Source organism: Pistacia vera, unplaced genomic scaffold (genome assembly GCF_008641045.1).
Source record: "Pistacia vera cultivar Batoury unplaced genomic scaffold, PisVer_v2 Contig260, whole genome shotgun sequence".
NCBI lineage: Eukaryota > Viridiplantae > Streptophyta > Magnoliopsida > Sapindales > Anacardiaceae > Pistacia > Pistacia vera.
The window spans coordinates 1,102,618-1,125,755 of NW_022196069.1; the positions used below are offsets into that span (position 1 = coordinate 1,102,618).

At 35.5% G+C, this 23,138-nt stretch overlaps 1 protein-coding gene and 1 pseudogene across 1 annotated transcript; both read left to right on the forward strand.

The window, feature by feature from the left end:
* Positions 1–1,253: 1,253 nt before the first annotated feature.
* LOC116132877 lies at positions 1,254–4,031 on the forward strand. Its single transcript, XM_031418558.1, has 2 exons — positions 1,254–1,270; positions 1,483–4,031. Exon 2 carries the CDS (start codon positions 1,992–1,994, stop codon positions 3,270–3,272), a length of 1,281 nt encoding a protein of 426 aa, XP_031274418.1. The 5' UTR covers positions 1,254–1,270; positions 1,483–1,991; the 3' UTR covers positions 3,273–4,031.
* Positions 4,032–18,853: 14,822 nt separating this feature from the next.
* Positions 18,854–19,657, forward strand: LOC116132809 (annotated as a pseudogene).
* Positions 19,658–23,138: the final 3,481 nt, after the last annotated feature.

The following is a 23,138-nucleotide window of genomic DNA, read 5'->3' on the forward strand; positions in this document are numbered from 1 at the left end:
GTATCACTAGATTCTCCGGTCTTGCTCACCCTTAGTTACATGTATCTAGTTTCAATAGTTATCTTTAGTTCTGCTTTATCAGGTTCTAAATATATTCATTTTGAAACTCCAGAAAAAGCTGATTCAATTCTCAACTTTTTCGAGAAACATGGTTTCTGGAAACCCCAGATTTCAATCCTTATCAACAAACTCCCAACATTGCTTGTGTCTAGTCATGAGAAAACCCTTTTGCCAAAACTAGATTTTTTTTCACTCCAAAGGCTTCTCTAACCCTGACATTACTAGAATATTATGTTATCAGCCATGTATTCTGAAGAGAAGCTTAGAGATTCTAGCAGCATATCGGAAACACCCTTGGGGTATGATGACATTATTGTAATGGACCAGAAAACAAAATTAATTTTAAACAATAAATTTGAAGCAACTTAGAGCCTATTAGGCTTAGTTTATTAAAATTAGCTTATAAGTAACTACTGTTTATAAGCTAATTTAAAATATTTAAGCAATTACGTGTTTGGTTAAAGTACTTATAAATGATTGATAAATAATTGATATGTTTGGTAAAATGTGGTTTTTAAGTACATTTTATTATTAAAATAACTAAAAAAGCTACTACATTATTAAAAATAAAGGTATAAAATGAAATTTTAAAATTGAAAAGGGATAATGTGATAATATATTTGGTCAAAGTAGCTTATAAACCAAGAAAAAAAAAAAAATTATCATCCCTCCTAACTTATTTCTTTGAGTTTATAATCCTAAAAAAATTATAAACAAACAAATTAGTTTAATTTTAGAGTTTATAAACTAGTTTAACCAGCTTATAAGCTCAGACAACACCTTTTTATTGATTTCATTGATTTAAATTTAAAAGTTGAGAAGCTCTCGTATAAAAATAATTTTTATTTATAGTAATGAATCATCGTTGTCAATCGTCAATGATAAAAAATATGAATTTTGTTCATCCACAAACAAATTATAGGTGAATCCCGAGAAGCCCAATAGTGCCGAGGTCGGTTGGGCTTTGGGCTTTAATAATAAAATTTTGTTTCTTCTCAAAACCGTTACCGAAGTTTAAATAGAATTTCTTAATGAACTGGGCTTCAAGGTTATATAGAATATAGAATTTCTTGTTCTATGAATTACCGAAGTTTTGCCGCGCCGCTGCATAATATTCGAGGGTTTCAGTTTCCCCCCCCCTGTTCAACTTAAACGGATTTCTACAATATGCTAGCTTTCTGAAGGAGATGTCTGGAGCATAAGGTGATAGGTAAGTGTATTCTATTATTTTTGCAATCATGGCATTTAATTTTCTTCGCAGAACTTTAGTTCAGAATCATGGCAGATACACCGTTAGTGCTTCACTAAACCATAGATTTCAAGATTTTTTTAATCCAATATTTGTCAAACATATCTCAACCAACTCAAATGAGCAATCTTTTACAGTCTCTTACCTCATTAATTCATGTGGGTTGTCGCCAGAATCTGCTTTAAAAACATCCAAAAAATTGCAATTGGAAACCCCAGAAAAAGCTGACTTAGTCCTCACCTTGCTCGAGAACAATGGATTCTCAGCAACCCAAATCTCTGACCTAATCAGAAGACGCCCATCACTGCTTTTGTCCAATCCTGAGCAAAGCCTTCTGCCCAAATTTGAGTTTTTTCACTCCAAAGGCTTCTTAAGTACTGATATTGCCACTGTTTTAATTCGGTGCCCTAATATCTTGCTAAGTAGCTTAAACAACCGTATAATCCCTTCTTTTACTTACCTTAGTAACTTGATTCAATCTGCTGAAAAGGTTATTACTTTAATTAAACGAGTTCCGTTTATTGTTTGTTGTGATCTTCAAATTTTTGTTGCGCCTAAATTCAAAGTTTTGCGAGATATTGGTGTACCTGAAACACAGATTGCTAGGTTACTTTGTAAATGGTCTACTGTATTAACAAAATATTCTGGTCGTTTTGATGAGACTGTGGACTTATTGAAGAAAATGGGTATGGATCCTTTAAGGTCCCAGTTTGTCCAAGCTATTGTTGTAATGTCAACGATGTCCAAATCCGAGTGGGATAAGAAGGTTGATGTTTACAAGAGGTTACATTGGTCTGAGGAAGAGATTCTTGCTGCATTTCAGAAGCATCCTTGGTGTATGATGACATCCGAGGATAAGATAATGGCGGTGATGGACATTTTTGTGAACAAAATGGGTTGGGAGCCTTCTGCCATTGCCCAGCGGCCAATTCTTCTTTCATTGAGCCTGGAGAAGAGAATTATTCCTCGTGCTGCAGTTATTCTGTTTCTATCATCCAAAGGTTTGCTTAAGACCAATTTTATCTCGGCTACACCCTATAACATTTGTGATGAAGCCTTCCTGCAGAAGTTCGTGAATTGCTATGATGAAGCTCCCCAACTAAAGAAGCAATTTACTATAAGGGCAAAACTTATAAGGGCAAAACTTTTGCCAAAACTTGAGTATTTTCACTCTAAAGGTTTCTCAAGGCCTGATCTTGCAAAATTTTTATGGTCGAACACTACAATCTTGCAAAGAAGCTTAAAGAACCATTTAATCCCTTCCTTTACTGACCTTACTAATTTGCTTCAATCTACTGAAAAGGCTATTACTGTTGTTAAACGCAAGCCAGGTATTCTTGACCGTGATTTAAAAATTAATGTTTCACCGAAAGTCAATTATTTGCGTGATATTGGTGTGCCTGACTCACGAATTGTGATGTCACTTCATACCTGGCCTAGCATCTTTGAAATGCACTTTAACCGTTTTCAAGAGATTGTGGACTTGGTAAAGAAAATGGGTATAAATCCATTAAGGTTACTGTTTGTCAAAGCTATTGTTACAGTGTCAATGATGTCCAAATCCGAGTGGGATAAGAAGGTTGATGTTTACAAGAGGTTGCATTGGTCTGAGGAAGAGATTCTTGCTGCATTTCAGAAGAATCCTTGGTGTATGATGACATCCGAGGATAAGATAATGGCGGTGATGGACTTTTTTGTGAACAAAATGGGTTGGGAGCCTTCTGCCATTGCCAAGCGGCCAATTCTTCTTTCATTGAGCCTGGAAAAGAGAATTATTCCTCGTGCTGCAGTTGTTCAGTTTCTTTCATCCAAAGGTTTGCTTAAGACCAGTTTTATCTCGCTTACACCGTATAATATGTGTGAAAAGACCTTCTTGCAGAAGTTTGTAAATTGTTACGATGAAGGTCCCCAGCTAAAGAAGCTGTACAAAGAGAAGCTGGATCTTTCAAGGAAGAGAAACTGATTAGTATTTTCAGATAGGATTGCAGCATTTGTAACATGTCTACATTTGAAACCTGCTTCAATCTAGCGAAAAGGCTATCACTGCTATGAAAAAACTGTCCATGCATTGTTGATCGTGATCTTCAAAAGTGAATTGCAAGATAATGTTGCTAGTGAAAGATCAATCTTCATCAAATTCTACTGCACTTAAAGTCAATTATTTGCGAGATAATGGTGTGCCTGAATCTAATATTGTTATGTTACTTGGTAATGGTCTCTCATTTGTACATATCAGTGACTTCGTTTTGAAGAGATTCTGGACTTGGTAAAGGAAATGGGCATCAATCCTATAAGATCACAGTTTGTTATTGCTATTGCGGTAATGTTGTTACTTCCCAAATCTGAGTGGGATAAGAAGATTGATGTGTACAAGAGGTGGGGTTGGTCTGAGGAAGAGATTCTTATAACATTTTGAAAGAGTCCTTGGTGTATGTATGACTTCATCTGTGGATAAGATTATGAGAGTGATGGACCATTTTGTTTACAAAAAGGGGTTGGGAGCCTTCTGTCATTGTGAAGCAGTCATTTCTTCTTTCACTTATAGGTTGGAGAAAGAGGTTTGTGAATTGTAATGATGAAGCACTCGAGCTAATGAAGCTGTACAGAAAAGCTTCATCGTTCAAAGAATGTAAAGTGAAAGGAAAGCAGCATTTGTAATATGTTTACATCATAATGAATGATACAAGTGATGGCATTTTCTGTGTTTACTTCATCTTGTTAAATTCTGTATTCACTTCGGCTTCAGTTCTAGTCATACAGCGCATTTAGTCCATCCAGACTGATGTGTGAATTTCATTTGTGTTTAACTGGTAGTGGTTGGTTAGGAAATCAAATTCTACTGCAATAAAAATAATTTTCCCAGAAATCTAAATTCTACGCCCTAAAAAAATTGTCTAAGTTTGTTTTAAAGAAATGCAACTTCACCAACTACTTTCAAGATTTTCTCTGCTGGTTGTGAAGGAAATTTGAAGAAAACAAATGGCAGATTGTTAAAGGAGTTTTGTCCTGAGGGGAAATGTAAACCATCATTCAAGAAGGCTCTTTCAGAACCAAGAAGGGAGTTTAGTTTGAGCGGGAAATGTGGACCAAAGTGTCAGATGTTAAAATGTTGTGGTTTACTTTGTAATTTGTCTAAAACAAAGTGATGTCGTTTTGAATTGTTAGTCTTTGTACAAAGTCGGTTGCTGTTTATACTGATTTCTTACTACAGAGATGCTTGACTAAGATGATATAAAGTCAGCCCTCGTGTAATCTTTCATTCACTCTCTTTAATCAAAGAATCAAGAGATTCACTTTACTCATTTTTCTCTCAAACTCAATTTCTCCTCTCAAGTTTCACAGAACTCACGATCGGTAAATATGTCAAGTAAAGATAGAGGTAATTTATATGGAGTGTTTAGGACTGAAGTTTGCTTTCACTTTGGTTTGGTTATTGGAACCAAGATGAGTGGCACTCATGACTTTGAGTATATAAATTGGGTACTTTGAGTGTAGAAATTTCTATATTCATGACCTTGAGTATAGAAATTGCGTAATATTAAGACTTTCTGGTATGAAAATTATTCTATATATAAACATTAATTACACAAGTATAAAAACTAAAATAATCAAAATTATAAAAAAGGAAAAGAAAATCATTCACTCTCTTATTTAGTATTGACTCCTAGTATAAAGTACAAAAGTACCAACTGTGAAAAGGAATTTCCGTCCTACACAACGATTAAGAAAAATAAGAAACAAGTACCTATAGCTATCACAACACACACTTAGCCAAGCAAAAAATAAAGTGCCAAATATAGAGCAATCCCACTTGAACATTTAAATTTAGCTACAACAGTAACACATAATAAAGGCTTTTTCAACCGGTATGCCATAGCCATATCTATCAGCTACTTTGGAAGAGTGTATATAAATATAATATAATATAATTCTCTAGTTAGGACGTTTTGATATTAATTTATCAAAATCATGCATTTATACTATTGGATTTGGGTTATAAAACATTTTTCAGTCCAAGGAGATAAATCCAACAATTTATAAGCATGAATTTGACATAATTAATATTAGAACATTTTGACTAGAGACCTGTATGGATAGATAGATAGATAGATAGATAGATAGCTTAAGGGTTTGGGGTGGAAGAAGGGGGAAAGAGGAAGGGGAAGGGAATAGTAGGGATTATAGTCTTTGGAGAAGGAGGAGATGGAAAGGAAAATAATGGTGGCCAATTTTTGCTAGAAAGAGGTGGAGAGTTGAACTTAGGCAAAGGTGTAAAAAACAATAGATTACGAGCTGCTAGTCCAACATCCATGGATGAAAATGTCAGAGCAACAAAAAGAAATAAGACGAAGAAATTACTGGAGGCCATTCTTAGATATTGAACGAAACAATTGACTTCTTTTAAGTTTTGAGTGGTAGAACCAAGGCCTATATCTGGGTTTTTATAGCTAAAAACTAGGATGTTGGATCAATATTCAAGTATTTTTTTCAGAAAAAACAATAATGTGAAAGAATGATTGCTTTTCAGTTTGTTGTTAGTTAAGCGTCTAACCAAATATCTTTCTTATTTAAATGAGTTTAATTAACATAAACACTAGTTGAAAGATTCACATGGTTGGATTAGGATATTATTTTATTTTCTACGTGTTAAAGATAGCCATATATAATTTATTTTAAGCATTGATCTACAGCTTGTTTATTCTGACCTAATATTAATTATTTATCAAGATCTTCATGATGCATGATAATTGTACGTAGGAAGGATACATCTGTTCACACCACAAACTTGTTTTCTTTATAGTAAATCGTTTTCTTTGACAAAACAGTAAAGATTTGCAAACATGGCAATGAAAACAGCAATTGATTTGCAAGCATGATTATTATTTTTCATTACTCGTTTTTATTTTATTATCGGATCACCCCGTAGTCAGAAAACTTTTAAAAAAATAATATTAAACAAGATAGAAAAAAGAATAAGAGAAATATAATAATCAAAAGTAGTTGGGCTCGTTTTCAAACATTTTCATCTTTTCAATGTTTACCTTTTACCAAACATTAAATTATCTAGGGCTCGTCACATGAAATTGTGACTCCATGTGTTTTTGAATCCTACATCGGCCAAACAACCCTGAACAAACAAGATGCCATCACTAAAATTAATTTCATGATTTCTAATGTTAACCAAATCGCAAGTATATTTGTACAATAACATTTCCACTTCATATATAAATGCTTACCTTTGGTAAGAGTGATGACACGTGTTTAAACTAAATATACAAACTATTATATATAAACTATGTAACAACACTTTTTCATTGACACATCATTCATTAAAGGTGTTGTAAACGGTAAAAATCTATGATTACAGAAGATGATTGATTCTGTGAGATTGAGGTCACCTAACAATCCGTTGAACTTGCACACAAAGAAACTAAGCGCGACCCATGGACATTTGTATGGTCAAAAGCCATATTTTCAACTGATATTTTAAACTGAGTTGTCATAAAATGGAATAGGTTGTAGAAGAATTATTGATTGAATAAATAAAATAAAAATAATAAAATTTAGTTTAATAAGGTTCCAACATTAATATTTACTACTTAAATTACTTGAGATGCCTATATCTATACAAGAGTATTAGTTATAAAGTTAGAAGAAAAAAAACCCTAATACAAATTGCCCAAAGGGCTTAGGACAATTACGCCCCCTGAAACTTTCAAAAATATAATACCAAGCCCTTGCCTTTACATTTTTCCGTTAAAATTAAATTGTTATAAAAAAGAATTTAAATATTAAAACCAAACTAAAAAATTTAAACGAAATTAAATAAATAAACAAATAAATTTCAATCACAACCGGCCATCGGAGATCGTGGCCGCGATCTGCAAATCGTTGGTCGCGTTTAACAGGGTAGGGGGTGTGATTGGTGTTTTTTGCAGTTATGGGTGACAAAAGTAAATTTTGAAACTTACAGGGGGGTCTAATTGTCTTAATCTCATTGCCCAAATAACATATTGCCATAATTTGAACGATACGCTGGCGTTTTGGTGAGACCTATAATCATGTCAAGTCAGCCTGCAATTCTAAACTTGGCAGGGTTTTACTTTCACCTGTTCAAGATTTCAAGTTCGACGGGTCTCCAAAATAGTGCGAGACTTTAAAGAGATTTTCTCAACTCTCAAGCATAGGTGAGTTTATTCAATCACTTTTGCAACTACGATGTTNCCGAGCTAATGAAGCTGTACAGAAAAGCTTCATCGTTCAAAGAATGTAAAGTGAAAGGAAAGCAGCATTTGTAATATGTTTACATCATAATGAATGATACAAGTGATGGCATTTTCTGTGTTTACTTCATCTTGTTAAATTCTGTATTCACTTCGGCTTCAGTTCTAGTGATACAGCGCATTTAGTCCAGACTGATGTGTGAATTTCACTTGTGTTTAACTGGTAGTGGTTGGTTAGGAAATCAAATTCTACTGCAATAAAATATAATTCTCCCAGAAATCTAAATTCTACACCTAAAAAAATTAACTTTTTCAAGTTTGTTATCTGACTGTCCAGATATTGTTTGAGTCCCCCCATGGACATTTGTATGGTCAAAAGCCATATTTTCAACTGATATTTTAAACTGAGTTGTCATAAAATGGAATAGATTGTAGAAGAATTATTGATTGAATGAATAAAATAAAAATAATAAAATTTAGTTTAATAAGGTTCTAACATTAATATTTACTACTTAAATTACTTGAGATGCCTATATCTATACAAGAGTATTAGTTAATAAAGTTAGAAGAAAAAAAGCCCCAATACAAATTGCCCAAAGGGCTTAGGACAATTACACCCCTTGAAACTGTCAAAAATATAATACCAAGCCCCTGCTTTTACATTTTTCCGTTAAAATTAATTTGTTATAAAAAAGAATTTAAATATTAAAAATAAACTAAAAAATTAAAACGAAATTAAATAAATAAACAAATAAATTTCAATCACAACCGGCCATTGGAGATCGTGGCCGCGATCTGCAAATCGTTGGTCGCGATTTAACAGGGTGGGGGGTGTAATTGGTGTGTTTTGCAGTTACGGGTGACAAAGGTCAATTTTGAAAGTTACAGGGGGTTGTAATTGTCTTAAGCTCACTGCCCAAATAATATATTGCCATAATTTGAACGATGCGCTGGCGTTTTGGTGAGACCTATAATTATGTCAAGTCAGCCTGCAATTCTAAACTTACCAGGGTTTTACTTTCATCTGTTCAAGATTTCAAGTTCGACGGGTCTCCAAAATAGTGCGAGACTTTAAAGAAATTTTCTCAATTCTCAAGCATAGGTGAGTTTATTCAATCACTTTTGCAACTACGATGTTTAATTTTTTCTTCGGAAATTTACTTCATAGTCATGGTAGATACGCTAACTTAGCTTTATTAAACCCTAATAAATTTCAAGTTTTTTCCTGTCCAATTTTTGTCAAATACATCTCTACCAACTCAAATGAATAATCTTTTACCGTTTCATACCTTATTAATTCATGTGGGTTGTCTTCTGAATCTGCTCTAAAGACATCCAAAAAAGTTCAATTTGATACTCCAGAAAAACCAGACTTAGTGGTAAACTTTTTCAAGAGCAATGGCTTCTCAGAATCCCAAATTTTAGACCTCATCAGAAAGCGCCCAAAACTTCTTTTGTGCAATCCTGAGAAAACCCTTCTGCCAAAACTTGAGTTTTTTCACTCCAAAGGCGTTTCAAGTCCCGTTCTTGCAAAACTTTTATGTCGGGACCCTAACATCTTACATACGAGCTTAAAAAACCAAATAATCCCTTCATTTTCTTACCAAATAATTCTGTATCACTTCGGCTCAGTTCAAGTCATACAGCGCATTTAGTCCAGATTTCACTTGTGTTTACTGGTAGTGTGTTAGGAAATCAAATTCTTACTGCACAAAATATGAATCTAAATTCTATACCTAAAAAAAATATTTTTTAGTTGTTATCTGACTGTCCAGATATTGTTTGAGCGTAATACTAGACTTACCGACTCCCTACACTTTCTATCCAGCTGACGTGGCAGATGGCACCTATTTGCCACGTCATCCTCCCCAAAAAATCATAACTGTGTTTTAGCAAAGTCGGCTACCAAATTCAAATATGCCTCCCATTTCATTTCCCCCAATAGTAAGAGAAGTAAAGAGAAAACCAGGTAGAAGACAACTTTTCCATTATATATTTCCATTTCTCAAAACCAACAGCCACATAAAGGGGACATTTATTTCAATGAAAGAAAGGTTTATCAACTTTGTTAACCCATAAACACGCACATAGGCAAGGAAAAAAGGTGCTCAAACAACACAAACAAAGATAGGATTCTTTAAGTTGCCATTAGAAATAATCTGGTTGGCGTTGTGGATTAACTTTTTGGGTTTTGTTCATTTTGAAGCTCTCTCTCCTTCAACTACCGTCGCCACGAAATACTAAATTCGCCGGCAAGCAGCGCGCCGCCAAACTAGTTTTCACTCTATCTCGGGCCTCTCGCGCTGCCTTTCTCTGTATGACGTCTTTCACAATTCATGTTAAGTTATTTATTCAATTATTAGGATTTCTTTTTCATAGTCTGTTAGTTTATTAGGGTTTGTCCCTTGTCATTGTTTTGAGGCGGGTGTGTTTATTAGTTTGGTTTGGGCTTTTTTTTGCACCAATTTTTTTTTGTCTTTTACGCCCACTGCAATTTTTTATTTTTTTCCCTACACATTGATTTCGTTTCTGTTTCAATCCAAACTCTTGTTGAATGTTCGGGTTTTGCTTATCGTGTTATCATATTCTAGATAAGAATTTCTTTAGTCCTCACTTGAGAAGCTTACATCTTGTCGTTTAAGCATGGAGAAAATTGATTGCTTTGATTGTAATTTGGAGAATACTGTCCCGTAGAGCTTATAGGATCGCTGAACTGAGAATGAAGTTCTAGTATTCTTTGGTTACTGGATAAACAAAAAATCAAGTAAGAATCAAATCTGAACGGGCTTCGTGGTTCAATAGTGTCTTTATTTTTCTGTATATGTGTTGATGTAATTGCTCATACCTAAGCAATTCAAGAATGTGTACTGTCGTTTGGATTTGAATATGTGGTTGAAAAACAGAAAGGAACTAATGTGAATTTGTTAATCATGCTATATGCCTGATAATCTCATATTTTGTTAAAAGTATTTCAGACAAATATTATTTATTTATTTAATTAAGTTCTTAATTGGTGTGTGTTTGGGAATATGAAGAGTTTGGAACTTTAAAGAAGACAGCATGATGGTTCTGTATGAGTTCTATGATTATTGCATGTGTCAAGATTTATGTGATAAGTTGTTGCTCATCTGTGGATTTGATTCAAGTGCATAATAAAGCTTTTTCTCTTCAGTTGCAGTATATTATCAATTTCTATCAGAGAGAATGGAGTTGATGTTGACCATTATAAGGTACTGGGGTTACCTTCGTGAGGAAGGGCTAAACTAAGTGAAAAGAGATATCGAAAGCATATAAATCAAGGCTTTAGAATTACACCCGGATAACGGCCTGATGACCCGGATGCCCATGCCAATTTCCAAAAGCTTAGTCGTCTTTGAGATTTTGAAGGATGAAAGCCCGGAAATTGTATAATGATCTTCTCAAATTAACGTGAGAAGGAACAACGACTAGTGCAGCAGGCTGGAAGAAGAGAAAAATGAGTCTGATCTGAGAGAGGGAAGGGCTGCTTTTGCTCCGACCCCTGTGAAAGCTCACAGAAGAGGAGAGGAATGCCAGGCAACTTAAGGAAGAGATTGCAAGAATCAAATGCGCGCATGGAATAAGGAGCGGCTGCAGCATCCGCTTTGTTTAAAGAGACTAAACAAAGTGGAGACTGGGTGCTGGGGTTGCTGGGGCAGGTTTGGACAGGACAAGTCTTAAGGCGTCTGGGAGAAGGTGGAGGATTTACTGCAGAGAGGTTGAAAAAGATTTTTCACAGTTTGGACAGGTTGAAGATGTGTCATTAAGAGTTCCAAGAAGAAAGGTTCTGCACTAGTTGTAATGTCCACCAAGATGCCATGGTGAGTTGTTGAATAGGATTGATTCATTTTTACCTTATGCAATTTGTAATCTGTATTACTTATTATTTGATATATTTTGTTATAGGTTGCTGCTACAGGAATGTTTGTGTAGTCTTTCAAACCCTTTGCTGGTTTTGCCTCTTCAACCAGCGTAGCAACTGATTTACAAGTGCACAGAGTCGTGAGGAGACTGATGGCCTGAATAATTTGTAGGACTGTTATCAAGCATATGAAGAACGTGTTGCAAAAGCTCCAATGGTGTGATTCTAATCTTTTTAATTTTCAATGGTAGTTCAAATGCTCTTAGATTCAAAATAGAGTTTATCTTTGACTTGATGGATTTTAAGGTGAAATCACCACATCATAGCTTGAACTGTAGTTTCTGATGTTAATGGTGGGGCTTACTTTAACTGAGGGCTATACTTTATTAGTTTCAGATGTGTTATGTCTGTATAACCACTTATAATACATGTCCCACGTTCCCCTCCTCTCTCTCTCTGTCTCTCATTCACTTGCATGTACGTTAAATCGTATAAGCTTTTAGTAATTATATGTGCGAGCATGATTTAATATACATTATTTCGGTGAACTTGAGTGCAATTATCTCTGTCAATGTTTCTCCAGTGTTCGTTTGATATATGTTAAGAGATTTCACATACTTTGGACGTTTATAATCCACCTTAGATTTTCTAAATAGCTTATATTTTCTATCCTGGAGTTTTCTTTCAATAGAATCTATTTAGTGTTTCAGATCTAGAATTTACAGGTGCAACTTTCTTAGTTTCTAAAGCATCAATGCTTTATGGATAAGTTAACATTGATACTTATGTTTCTTTGAAGGGGGCTTGGATTAACTTTTTGTCAATGCATGGCTCCTCCACGAATCTTGTTATGTTTACATAACTACTTTGCTGGATCTTTTCAAATGTTAAGGTGTGTTAATATCAGTAGATTAATGCCATGGGTGGATATAATCGTACAATAACAGATTGTATTTTGGTAAAAAATTGCATGTCGTTCACTAGTATTGGTATTGATCTATTACTGCTGCTAATGCATGATTGAGGAGTTGGTACTAAAGCATGCTACATCTGCACCTAAATTTAGCATCTGCATGTAGTACCTTTGTGAAGCCTGAACTGGGATTTTGGTGCTGTTGACAGTCGATAGACGATATGATGTCCAGTGTGGACCATGTTAAAGCCATAACACTTTTTTACACTTTATTTTTAATTATATTCCTTTTTCGCTCCCATTTCTTGGTTTCGTAATGACTTGTCAATGCTTTTCAACAGGCTGCAAAAGACAAAAGTGACAAGCAAAAGTGATGAGGAAGAGAATCTTGGATGGATCATGTGTCTCTGATCTTTTGGAACTCTTATTAAGGCAGGAATAACTTTCTCCCCTTGTTGCCCATGTCCCCATTTCCCTTCTTGCTTGCTTGTTTATCGTAATACCAGACCACCGACTTCCCCTACGATTTTCTATCCAGACTGACGTGGCAGATGCCACCTCATCTGCCACATCAGTCACTTACCACGTCATTCCCTCCCAAAAAAAATCAATTACTGATTCGAGCCAACCAAATTCAAATCTGCCTCCCTAATATCATTTCCCCCAAATTTGCAAACCCTAAATTTCCCCAATCAATTCCAATTTCAGATATCCTAGCCACCACAGAAACGGTTTCAGTCACACTCCATGCACGCACCACCACCGCACTCCAATTTCACCAACGTAGCCAAGCCACCTTTCTCACTATCGCCTCTCTTATTTATATGTTTCGCACCACCATATTTGAACTCCCTGCCAATCGTTTACCAACCCATCACAACAACAACACCACATCCAATTGAAGCCACAGTCGACAGCCGCACCACCACATTTATTCACCGTCGTCCTGTTACCATGCCACCAAAACGAGGTTGCCGGCAAGATAAAGGAACCAACATCATAGCCTGTAAGGTATGGATGTAACCATTTGGGTGGCAGGTTTATTGTTTGGACTATGATGTAGATTTTGTATTGAGGCAAAAAGTATTTCTTGGCTGCAGCTACCAGACCGATCTTTCGTCAGAGGCTGTGAACCAGATTATTTCTAATGGCCAATTTAAAGAATCCTATCTTTTGTCGGCTTGTTTTAAGCACTTTTTTTCTGTCTATGTGCATGTTTATGGGTTAGAAAGTTGGATAATCTTTTTTCATTGAAAATAAATGTCTCCTTTATTTGGCTGTTGGTTTTGAGAGATGGAAATATTAATGGAAAAGTTTTGTCTTCTACCTTGTTCTCTTTACTTCTCTTACTATTGATGTAAGTAATTTTATGGGCATGTCTGCTCATCTTCACTAACTCCCATCTGTAAATGCATATCGTTCAAGTTGATAACATTTAAGCTACTAAGCTTAAGTTGACACATTTAAGATGGTAAGTTTCTTAAGTATGAGTTTAAGTTGATAACATTAGCTGGTAAGCTTAAGATAGCCTCATGCTACAAATTAATGAGTATGGTTTTGAATTCTCCTCAAGGTGGTTTATTTATGAATCCTTTAATTCATAATGATCGTATCACTATATTTGGGTCACATATGTGTTACGAATTACGAAAATTATTTTTTTGTATTTTATTTAGGTATCTTTTGCAGATAGTACAAACGATGGAAGAGTGCAGTCAAAAGAAATCAGAGAGACCTTCTTCTCAATTCGAAGTCGTTGAGGTATCTCTTTTTTAGTATAGATTGTATGTTGTTTATGTATTATTTCTACCTGTTTTTAAGTATTAGTATATTCTATTCTGGCTCTACTGTGATTTGAAATTAGGATAATAACACCCAAAAGTACAAGTTATAAGGAATCAGATGAATGGGAGCAAAGGACTTTGAAGTTGTAATTGGAGAGAGACTTAGTGTTTGTAATCTGGGCAGTGTGTTTGTAAGTTAGGCAGTGTTTTATTCTGGGCAATGTGTTTGGGAGGTGTTTTGGGCAGTTTGTGCAGTTTGTGTACTTTGCATGATCCATATTGATAATTGTAATATACTAGTCTTTATTATACATTCAAGTGTAAATTTGTAACTGAATTTCATGTTCATAATCTAATTTTGAGGTGTATAACGTTCAGACTGCACAAAGAGTTGCTGCAACTCCTTTTTCTTTCTGATGATGCTTGAGTTTGATATACAGATAGTTAGCCTAATTCACTTTATTGTTAATTGTTCTTTTCACCATATTTGATGTATGTGGGGAATCAAAGATTCATCTGACAATTGGTTTTTATGTGAATGAAATACAGTAATTCTTTCAATCATCCATGTGTATAAACCTTATGTCTCTATGCGATTCTTGAATCTGTAATGATCTTCGTTGTGTTATTAGTCAATTTCAAATGGAAGTTATTTCAGTTGGACTTCTTAGCACAATTTGTTGACTAATGACTATGCACTCTTTGATCATTATTGATTGCTTTGTTTCAAGTTGACCTACCACCAATCCGAGGAATATATATTGCAGTATTCAATGTTTATAATGAGAAAGATCAAAGACAAAACACAAAGAGTCTAGCACCCAAATACTTTTTCAGCTCAAAAGATATTTTGCTATCTATCAATGTGGCATTTCTCTGAAACTGAACCATATTTAAATCTAACTCAACTCAGACGTACACAGCAAAATATTACCTCTCTATCGATTAATGGAAGTACTTAACATTAACGGGTTCTCATAATTGTGGCCAGTTACACGGTGACAGAACAGTCTCTAGCCTATTGGTAGATGAACTTTGGATGGAAGGCAAGAAAAGTTGTTCACAGGGGTGGGGGCAGCCCCTGACATTAGCTGCACAAAGAAAAACATTAACTTCCTACACAGACAGCAGAGAACAGATATACTCTTTCACAGACAAGAAAAACTTTACTTCGAAGTCCATATAAGCAATGTATATGCTATAATTCTTAAACTGGGTGAAAAAGTAGTTTTATTGTCTATCAGGGAAAAATATATATTCCAAGGTTTGAAATTCTGAATATCAATAAAGAGCTTTCATATAGTATTGTTGAATCATGCCTCCAAATATAGCTATATGAATGTAAACTACTATGAAATGCAGGTTCTTACCATAGGAATGTCAACCGCAGAGAAAAGGGAAAGAAGGACAACTTCACTGTAAATGCTCTAAAGCTTCATTATATTTGCATGCAACAAATATTCACAGTACTGATTTCTCACTTGATTGAAAACATAATAAGATATAGAAGCACTCACTAAGTTGTTGCGTGTAAATCAAGAGTGCGCACAGATCTTCCAGATCAAGAATTTCATCTGGAAATATCTATTCAAGCAAAAGGGTAGATTAGTAATGCAAATAGCAAGATGCAGATGCAGAATCCACCCCCTGACCTGACCATCTACCTCTTAATTCAAACCCCAAAGGAAGCTACGGGTATAATGCTATAACATATAAACAAATTATCCCATTCCAACAAAAATCAATTGCACTACTTATTTCACGAAACTTCGTCCGCAAATGGTGAACCTTACATAAATCACAATGTAGCCTAGACTCTACTTGCCGAAGTTAATGCACCCTCAGATACGATCCAGTTTCCTTTCCTCATTAGTTGATTACTGTGAACAAAATTAATCAAACCCCAATCCCATGAAAGACAAATTTTATCTCCATGTAGCAAAAAAATTCATCTGAAATCAAAAAACTCACTGATTAACAATATCCACAATAGTTTCTACACAGTATATTACAGGTACTTTAATTTCGTCCAATTCCATTAACTTAGTTCACATTCACTCCAATCACTAACAATTCTACACAAACTTTAAACTTGTTTTCTTAGACACAAAATCATGCGAAACATATAGTCTAGGAAGACTTGCGATAAGTTCATATCCACAATTCTCTTTTCAAAAATTTCTTCTGGTGGAGAATTTAAAATCTATACCTAACCTTTCCACTCAAAAACAGATTCAATAACTGCATTAATAAACTTTGATTAATTTAAAATTTAATTTTGTTATGCCTAAAAAGTCACGCTGATGTCAGCTCAATAAGTATCTAAAAAACAAATTGTACTTCCTATCAAACTCATACCGCCTCAAAGATATCTTATACCAACCCTATCTCATTTTAAAAAAAGAACGGATGAGAGTTGTCTATGTGTCAAGGCAACTTACAAAACACTCATTATATTGAACTCAAAGGTGTATAAATTGGCACTTCTCTTCACGAAAAGGGGGGTTGAGCATATGAGAGCTAGGCATAGATTTGAGTTCCATTATTTCTCTCTGTAAACAAAGTATTTCTCCATCTTTGTATGCCTTACGGGCAATATCATAGAAATAGTTAGAGAACAATAAAATAGCAGTGGATGTAGGATTTGCTTTAAGCATCCGAACCACTATAAAAACCCCTTTTGTCAGTCTATTATTCATGTTTCTGCAACATATATAATCTCAGCTCTATATTCAAATCTCATGGATCCATCACGTGTAATTTCTAAGACTCTCTTAGCACTTTACACGTGCGAGTCGTTGGTGTCCAAAATCAAGTATCAACAAATTTCAATAAATATAAAATAGAAGCCAGACATATAAATACTAAAGAGACTCAACTGCACTCTGAACTACAGGCTTGGATATGGCGGCTAATTTTTGCCGCAATATTGAGTGTAATACGTTAGGTTTAAACCATTGAAAAATAATAATAAAAACTATCTGTAAAAGAATAGTTCTGATTATAGCTACTTTCTCCATCTCCTTTGCTCATGCAAAGCACATCCTTTGTAATGGGTGCTCTAGGAATACACCCTTTATTTATGATGCATCAATGCAAAAAACTATTTTATACTTGGATTATACACGACCAATACTTGTTTGCCTCAATACAAAATCCAGCATCACCTTCCAAAAAATCGGCTAGTTCTAGTCATACAGCGCATTTAGTCGACTGATGTGTGATTTCACTTGTGTTTAACTGGTAGTGGTTGTTAGGAAATCAAATTCTAATGCAATTAAAATAATTTTCCCAGAAATCTAAATTTCTACACCTAAAAAATTTTTTAAGTTTGTTACTGACGTCCAGATATTGTTTTGAGCAGTAATACTAGACTTACCGACTCCCCCTACCGACTTCTATCTCAGTGAACTGCGCACCTCATTTGCCACGTCATTCCTCCCCAAAAATCAATAACTGTGTTTAGCAAAGTCGAGCCTACCAAATTCAATAGGCCTCCCAACTTCATTTCCCCCAATAGTATGAGAAGTAAAGAGAACCAGGTAGAAGACAAACTTTTTCCTTAATTATTTCCATTTCTCAAACCACAGCCCCACAATAAAGGGACATTTATTTTCAATGAAAGAAAGGTTTATCACCTTTGTTAACCCATAAACACGCACATAGGCAAGGAAAAAGGTGCTCAAACAAGCACAAACAAAGATAGGATCTTTAAGTGCCATTGAAATAATCTGGTTGCGTGTGGATTAACTTTTTGGGTTTTGTTCTTTGAAGCCTCTCTTTCATCGCTACCGTCGCAACGAAATACTAAATTCGCCGGCAAGCAGCCGCCGCCAAACTAGTTTTCACTCTATCCGGCCCTCTCGTCGCTGCTCTTTCTCTGATGACGTCTTTCACAATTCATGTTAAGTTATTTATTCAATTATTAGGATTTCTTTTTCATAGTCTGTTAGTTTATAGGTTTTGCCCTGGTCATTGTTTGAGGCGGGTTGTTTATTAGTTGGTTTAGGGCTTTTTTTGCACTAATTTTTCTTTTACTCCACTGCAATTTTTTTTTTTTTATTCCCTACACATTGATTTCAGTTTCTGTTTCAATCCAAATCTTGTTGAATGTTCGGGTTTTGCTTACGTGTTTATCATTCTAGGATAAGAATTCTTTAGTCCTCTTGAGAAGCTTTACTCTTGTAGTTTAAGCATGAGAAAATTTGATGCTTTGATTGTAATTTGAGAATACGTGACCCGTAGAGCTTATAGGATGCGAACTGAGGAATGAAGTTTCTATGTATTTTGGTACTGGATAACAAAAAAAAGTAAAGAATCAATCTGAAGGGCTTCGTGGTCAAATCGTGTCTTATTTTTCTGTATTATGTGTTGATGTAATTGCTCATACCAAGAATTCAATAATGTGTACTGTCTTTGGATTTTGAATATGGGTTTGAAACAAGAAAGGAACTAATGTGAATTTTTATCATGTATATGCCTGAATAATCTCATATTTTGTTAAAAGTATTTCAGACAAATTATTTATTTATTATTTTAATTAAGTTCTTAATTGGTGTGTGTTTGGGATATGAAGAGTTTGGAATTTAAAGAGACAGCATGATGGTTTCTGTATGAGTTCTAGATTAATTGCAGTTGTCAAGATTTAGTGATAAGTTGTTGCTCATGCTTGTGGATTTGATTAAGTGCATAATTAAAGCTTTCTCTTCAGTTGCAGTATATTATCAATTTCTATCAGAGAGAATGGTGTTGATGTTGATCATTAAGGTACTGGGGTTACCTTCCGGTGAGGAAGGGGCTAAACTAGTGAAAAAGAGATCGAAAGCATATAAATTCAAGGCTTTAGATTACACCCGGATAAACGGCCTGATGACCCGGATGCCCATGCAATTTCCAAAGTTAAGTCGTCTTATGAGATTTTGAAGGATGAAAAAGCCCGGAAATTGTATAATACTTCTCAAAATAAACGTGAGAAGGACAAACGATAGTGTCACGCGGATGGAAGAAAGAGAAAAATGAGGTCTGATCTTGAGGGAGGGAAAGGGCTGCTTTTGCTCGGCCCAACCTGTGAAGCTCAACAGGAGGGGAGAGGATGCCAGGCACTTAAGGAAGAGATTGCAAGAATCAAATGCGGCACGGAAGTAAAGGAGCGGCTGCAGCATCCGCTTTGTTTTAAAGAGACTAAAAAGTGAGACTGGTTGCTGGGTGTTGTGGGCCGGTTTGGACAAGGAAAAGATGCTATAGGTCGTCGTGGGAGAGTGGAGAGGATATACTGACGAGAGGTGTGAAAAGATATTTTCCCAGTTTGGACAGGTTTGAAGATGTTGCATTAAGAGTGCCAAGAAGAACGGTTTCTGCAGTAGTTTAATGTCCACCAAAGATGCATGGTGATTGTTGCATAGATTGATTCATTTTACCTATATGCAAGTTGTTAATACTGTGATTACTCTTATTTGATACCTATTTTGTTATAGGTTTGCTGCGACAGGAATGTTTGTGGTAGTCTTTCAAACCCTTGCTGGTTCGTGCCTCTTCAACCAGCTGTAGCAACTGAATTGTAAAGTGCACAAGGTCGTGAGGCTAATGATGGCTCCTGATAAATTTGGTTAGGGGGGGGAAAAAAGCGGTTATCAAGCATATGAAGACACTGTGTTTGCAAAAGCTCAAATGGTGTGATTCATTACTCTTTTAAATTTTCATGTGTAGTTCACAAATGCTCTTAGATTCAAAATAGGTTTATCTTTGCTGCATGGATTTTAGGTGAAATCACCCACATCATAGCTTGAACTGTATTCTGGTGCTAATGGTGGGTCTTACTTATAACTGAGGCTATACTTTTATTAGTTTCAGATGGTTATGTGTAGGTACACAGCGTGTAATACCACTGTCCCACGTTCCCCTCCTCTCTCTCTGCTCTCTCACTTCACTTGCATGTACGTTAAATTGTATAGCTTTTTACGTAAATTATAATTGCGCAGCATGATTGGTATACATTATTTCTGTTGAACTTGAGTGCCAATTAGTCACTGTCACTATGTTTCTCCAAGTGTTCGTTGATATAATGTTAGCGATTTTTCATACTTTGACTGTTTATAACCCACCTTTAGATTTTCTAAATAGGCTTTTATTTCCTATTCACTGGAGTTATCATTCACTAGAATCTATTTTATGTTTCGGAGACTAGAATTTACAGGTGAACTTCTAGTAGGTTTCTAAAGCATCAATGCTTTAATGGAGTACATTAAATTGATACTAGTGTTTCTTTGAAGGGGGCTTGGAATAACGTTTGTCAATGCATGGCTCACCCACGAATTTGTTATGTTTACATAACTACTTTGCTGATCTTTTCAATGTTAAAAGTGGTTGTAACTATCAGTAGATTCATGCCAGGGTGGTATAAACTACAATAACATATTGTATTTGGTAAAAAATGGCATGTCGTTTCACTATATGGGGTTGTATAGTATTCTATTTACTCGTAATGCATGATTGAGGAGTTGGTACGAAAGCATGCACAATAGCTGACCTAACATTATAGCATTCTGCATGTAGTCTTTTGTGAAGCCGTGAACTGGGATTTTGTTACCTGTTGAAGCCAGTCGATAGACTGATATGATTGCGCAGTGTGGGCCATGTTAAAGCCAGATAACCTTTTGTGTTTTTTCACTTATTTTTAAATTTATTCCTTTTCGCTCCCATTTCTTGTGTTCGTAGTGACTTGTCCAAGTGCTTTTCAAAAGCTGCAAAAAGACAAAAGTGACAAGCAAAGTATGAGGAGAGAATCTTGGATGGAGCATGTGTCTCTGATCTTTTGGAACTCTTAGTAAAGGACAAGAAACCTTTCTACCCTGGTGCCCATTCCCCTTTACACTTTTGCTGCTTGTTTATCAGTAATACAGACTCACCGACATTCCCCCTACGATTTTCTATCAGACTGACGTGGCAGTGCCACCTCATCTGCCACAGTCAAGTCACTTACCACGTCATTCCCATCCCAACAAAAAAAATCAATTACCGTATGTCGAGCCAACCAAAATTCAAATCTGCCTCCCTAATATTCATTTCCCCCAAATTTGCAAACCCTAAAATTTTCCCCAAATCAATTCCAATTCAGATATCTAGCCACACACAGAAAACGGTTTCATCACACTCATGCAGCACTACCACCCACTCCAATTTCACCGACAGTAGCCCAAAAAGTGGGGCCAACCTTTCTCGATAATCGCCTCTCTTTAATATGATTGTTTCGCACCACCATTTGGAACTCCCTCCAATCGTTACCAACCCATCACAAAAACAAACACCACAATCCAATTGACGCCACAGTCGACGGCCGCACCACCACATTTCACCGCCGTCCATTTACCAATGCACCAAACGAGGTGCCGGCAGATAAAGGAACCAACATCATGCCGGTAAGGTAGGATGTACCCATTTGGGTGGCAGGTTATTGTGTGAACTGTGAAGTTAGATTTGGTAGTGAGGCAAAAAAGTCTTTCTGGCTGCGCTAGACCGATCTTTCGTCATGAAATGTCTGTGAAACCAGATATTTCTAAATGGCCAACTAACGATCCTATCATTTTGTTTGTGCTTGTTTAAGCACCTTTTTCCTTGCCTATGTGCATGTTTTGGGTTAAGAAAGGTTGAAAAACTGTCTTTCATTGAAAATCAATGTCCCTTTATTTTGGCTTTGTTTTGAGAGAGGAAAATATTTACTGGAAAAAAAGTTGGGCTTCTACCTTGGTTCTCTTTACTCCCCTTACTATGATGTAAAGTGTGTCTTTGGTTTTACATTCAACTGGGTAAAATTGGTACTGAATTTCATTTCATAATCTAATTTTGAGGTGTATAATTGCGTTCAGACTGCCAAAAGTTGCTGAAAACATCCTTTTCGTCTATTGATGCTTGAGTTTTGGATATACAGATTAGTTTAGCTGATTTCGCTTTATTTGTTATTGCTTCTTTTATCCTATTTGATGTATGGTGAATCAAAGATTATTGACAATTGGATTTTTATTGTGAAATAAAATAACAGTGCTAATGCTGTCTCATCATGGTTTAGGTAAACCTTATGTCTCTATGTGATCTCTGAATCGTAATGATCTGCGTTGTGTTATTAGCAATTTCAAATGGAAGTTCTTTTCAGTTGTACTTCGTTAGCACAATTATTGTTGACATGACTATGCATCTTGGATCATTATTGATTGATTTAGTTTCAGTGGACCATCAATTCAATCCGAGGAATAAAATATTGCAGTATTCCCGTTTATAATGCGAAAGATCAAGACAAAACACAAAGAGTCTAGCACCCAAAAATACTTTCAGCTCATAAGATATTTCTATATATCAATGTGGGCATTCTATGAAAACTGAACCGTAGGGATAAATCTAACTTAATCAAGGACATACACGCAAAATATATCAATCGTGATCGATTAATGCAAGTACTTAACATTAACGGGCTTCCATAAATGGTAGCAGTTACATTTGACAGAACAATTCTCTTAGCCTATGGTAGATGAACTTTGGATGTAAGGCAAGAAGGAAAAGGTTGTTGCCGGGAGGTGGGGGGCAGCCCTTGACCATTAGCGGCACAAGAAAACCATTAACTTTCCTACACAAGACAGAAGGGAGAATAAGAATACTTTCACAGGACAAAGAAAAACATTACTTCGAATCCATATAGCAATGTCTATGCTATAATTCTTAATGGGTGAAAAAGAGTTTATTGTCTATCAGAAAATCATATATAATCGAAGGTTTGAAAATTCCTGAATTAGCAATAAAGAGGGTCATACGAGGTATGTTGAAATCATGCCGCCCAAATATAGCTATATGAATGTAAACTACTGTGAAATGCAAAGTCCTTAAGGGCTGGCATGTTGATTAACTTTGCTAATATCCATAGGAATGTCAACTGCAGAGCAAAAAGGGAAGAAGGGGCAACTTCACTGCTACATGCTCTAAGCTTCATTATTATTACATGCAACAAAAGATTCCACAGTACTGATTTCTCACTTGATTGAAA

Coding starts and splice junctions, on each gene's coding strand:
- LOC116132877 (XM_031418558.1), top strand. CDS start 1,992: ATGGGTATGGATCCTTTAAGGTCCCAGTTTGTCCAAGCTATTGTTGTA.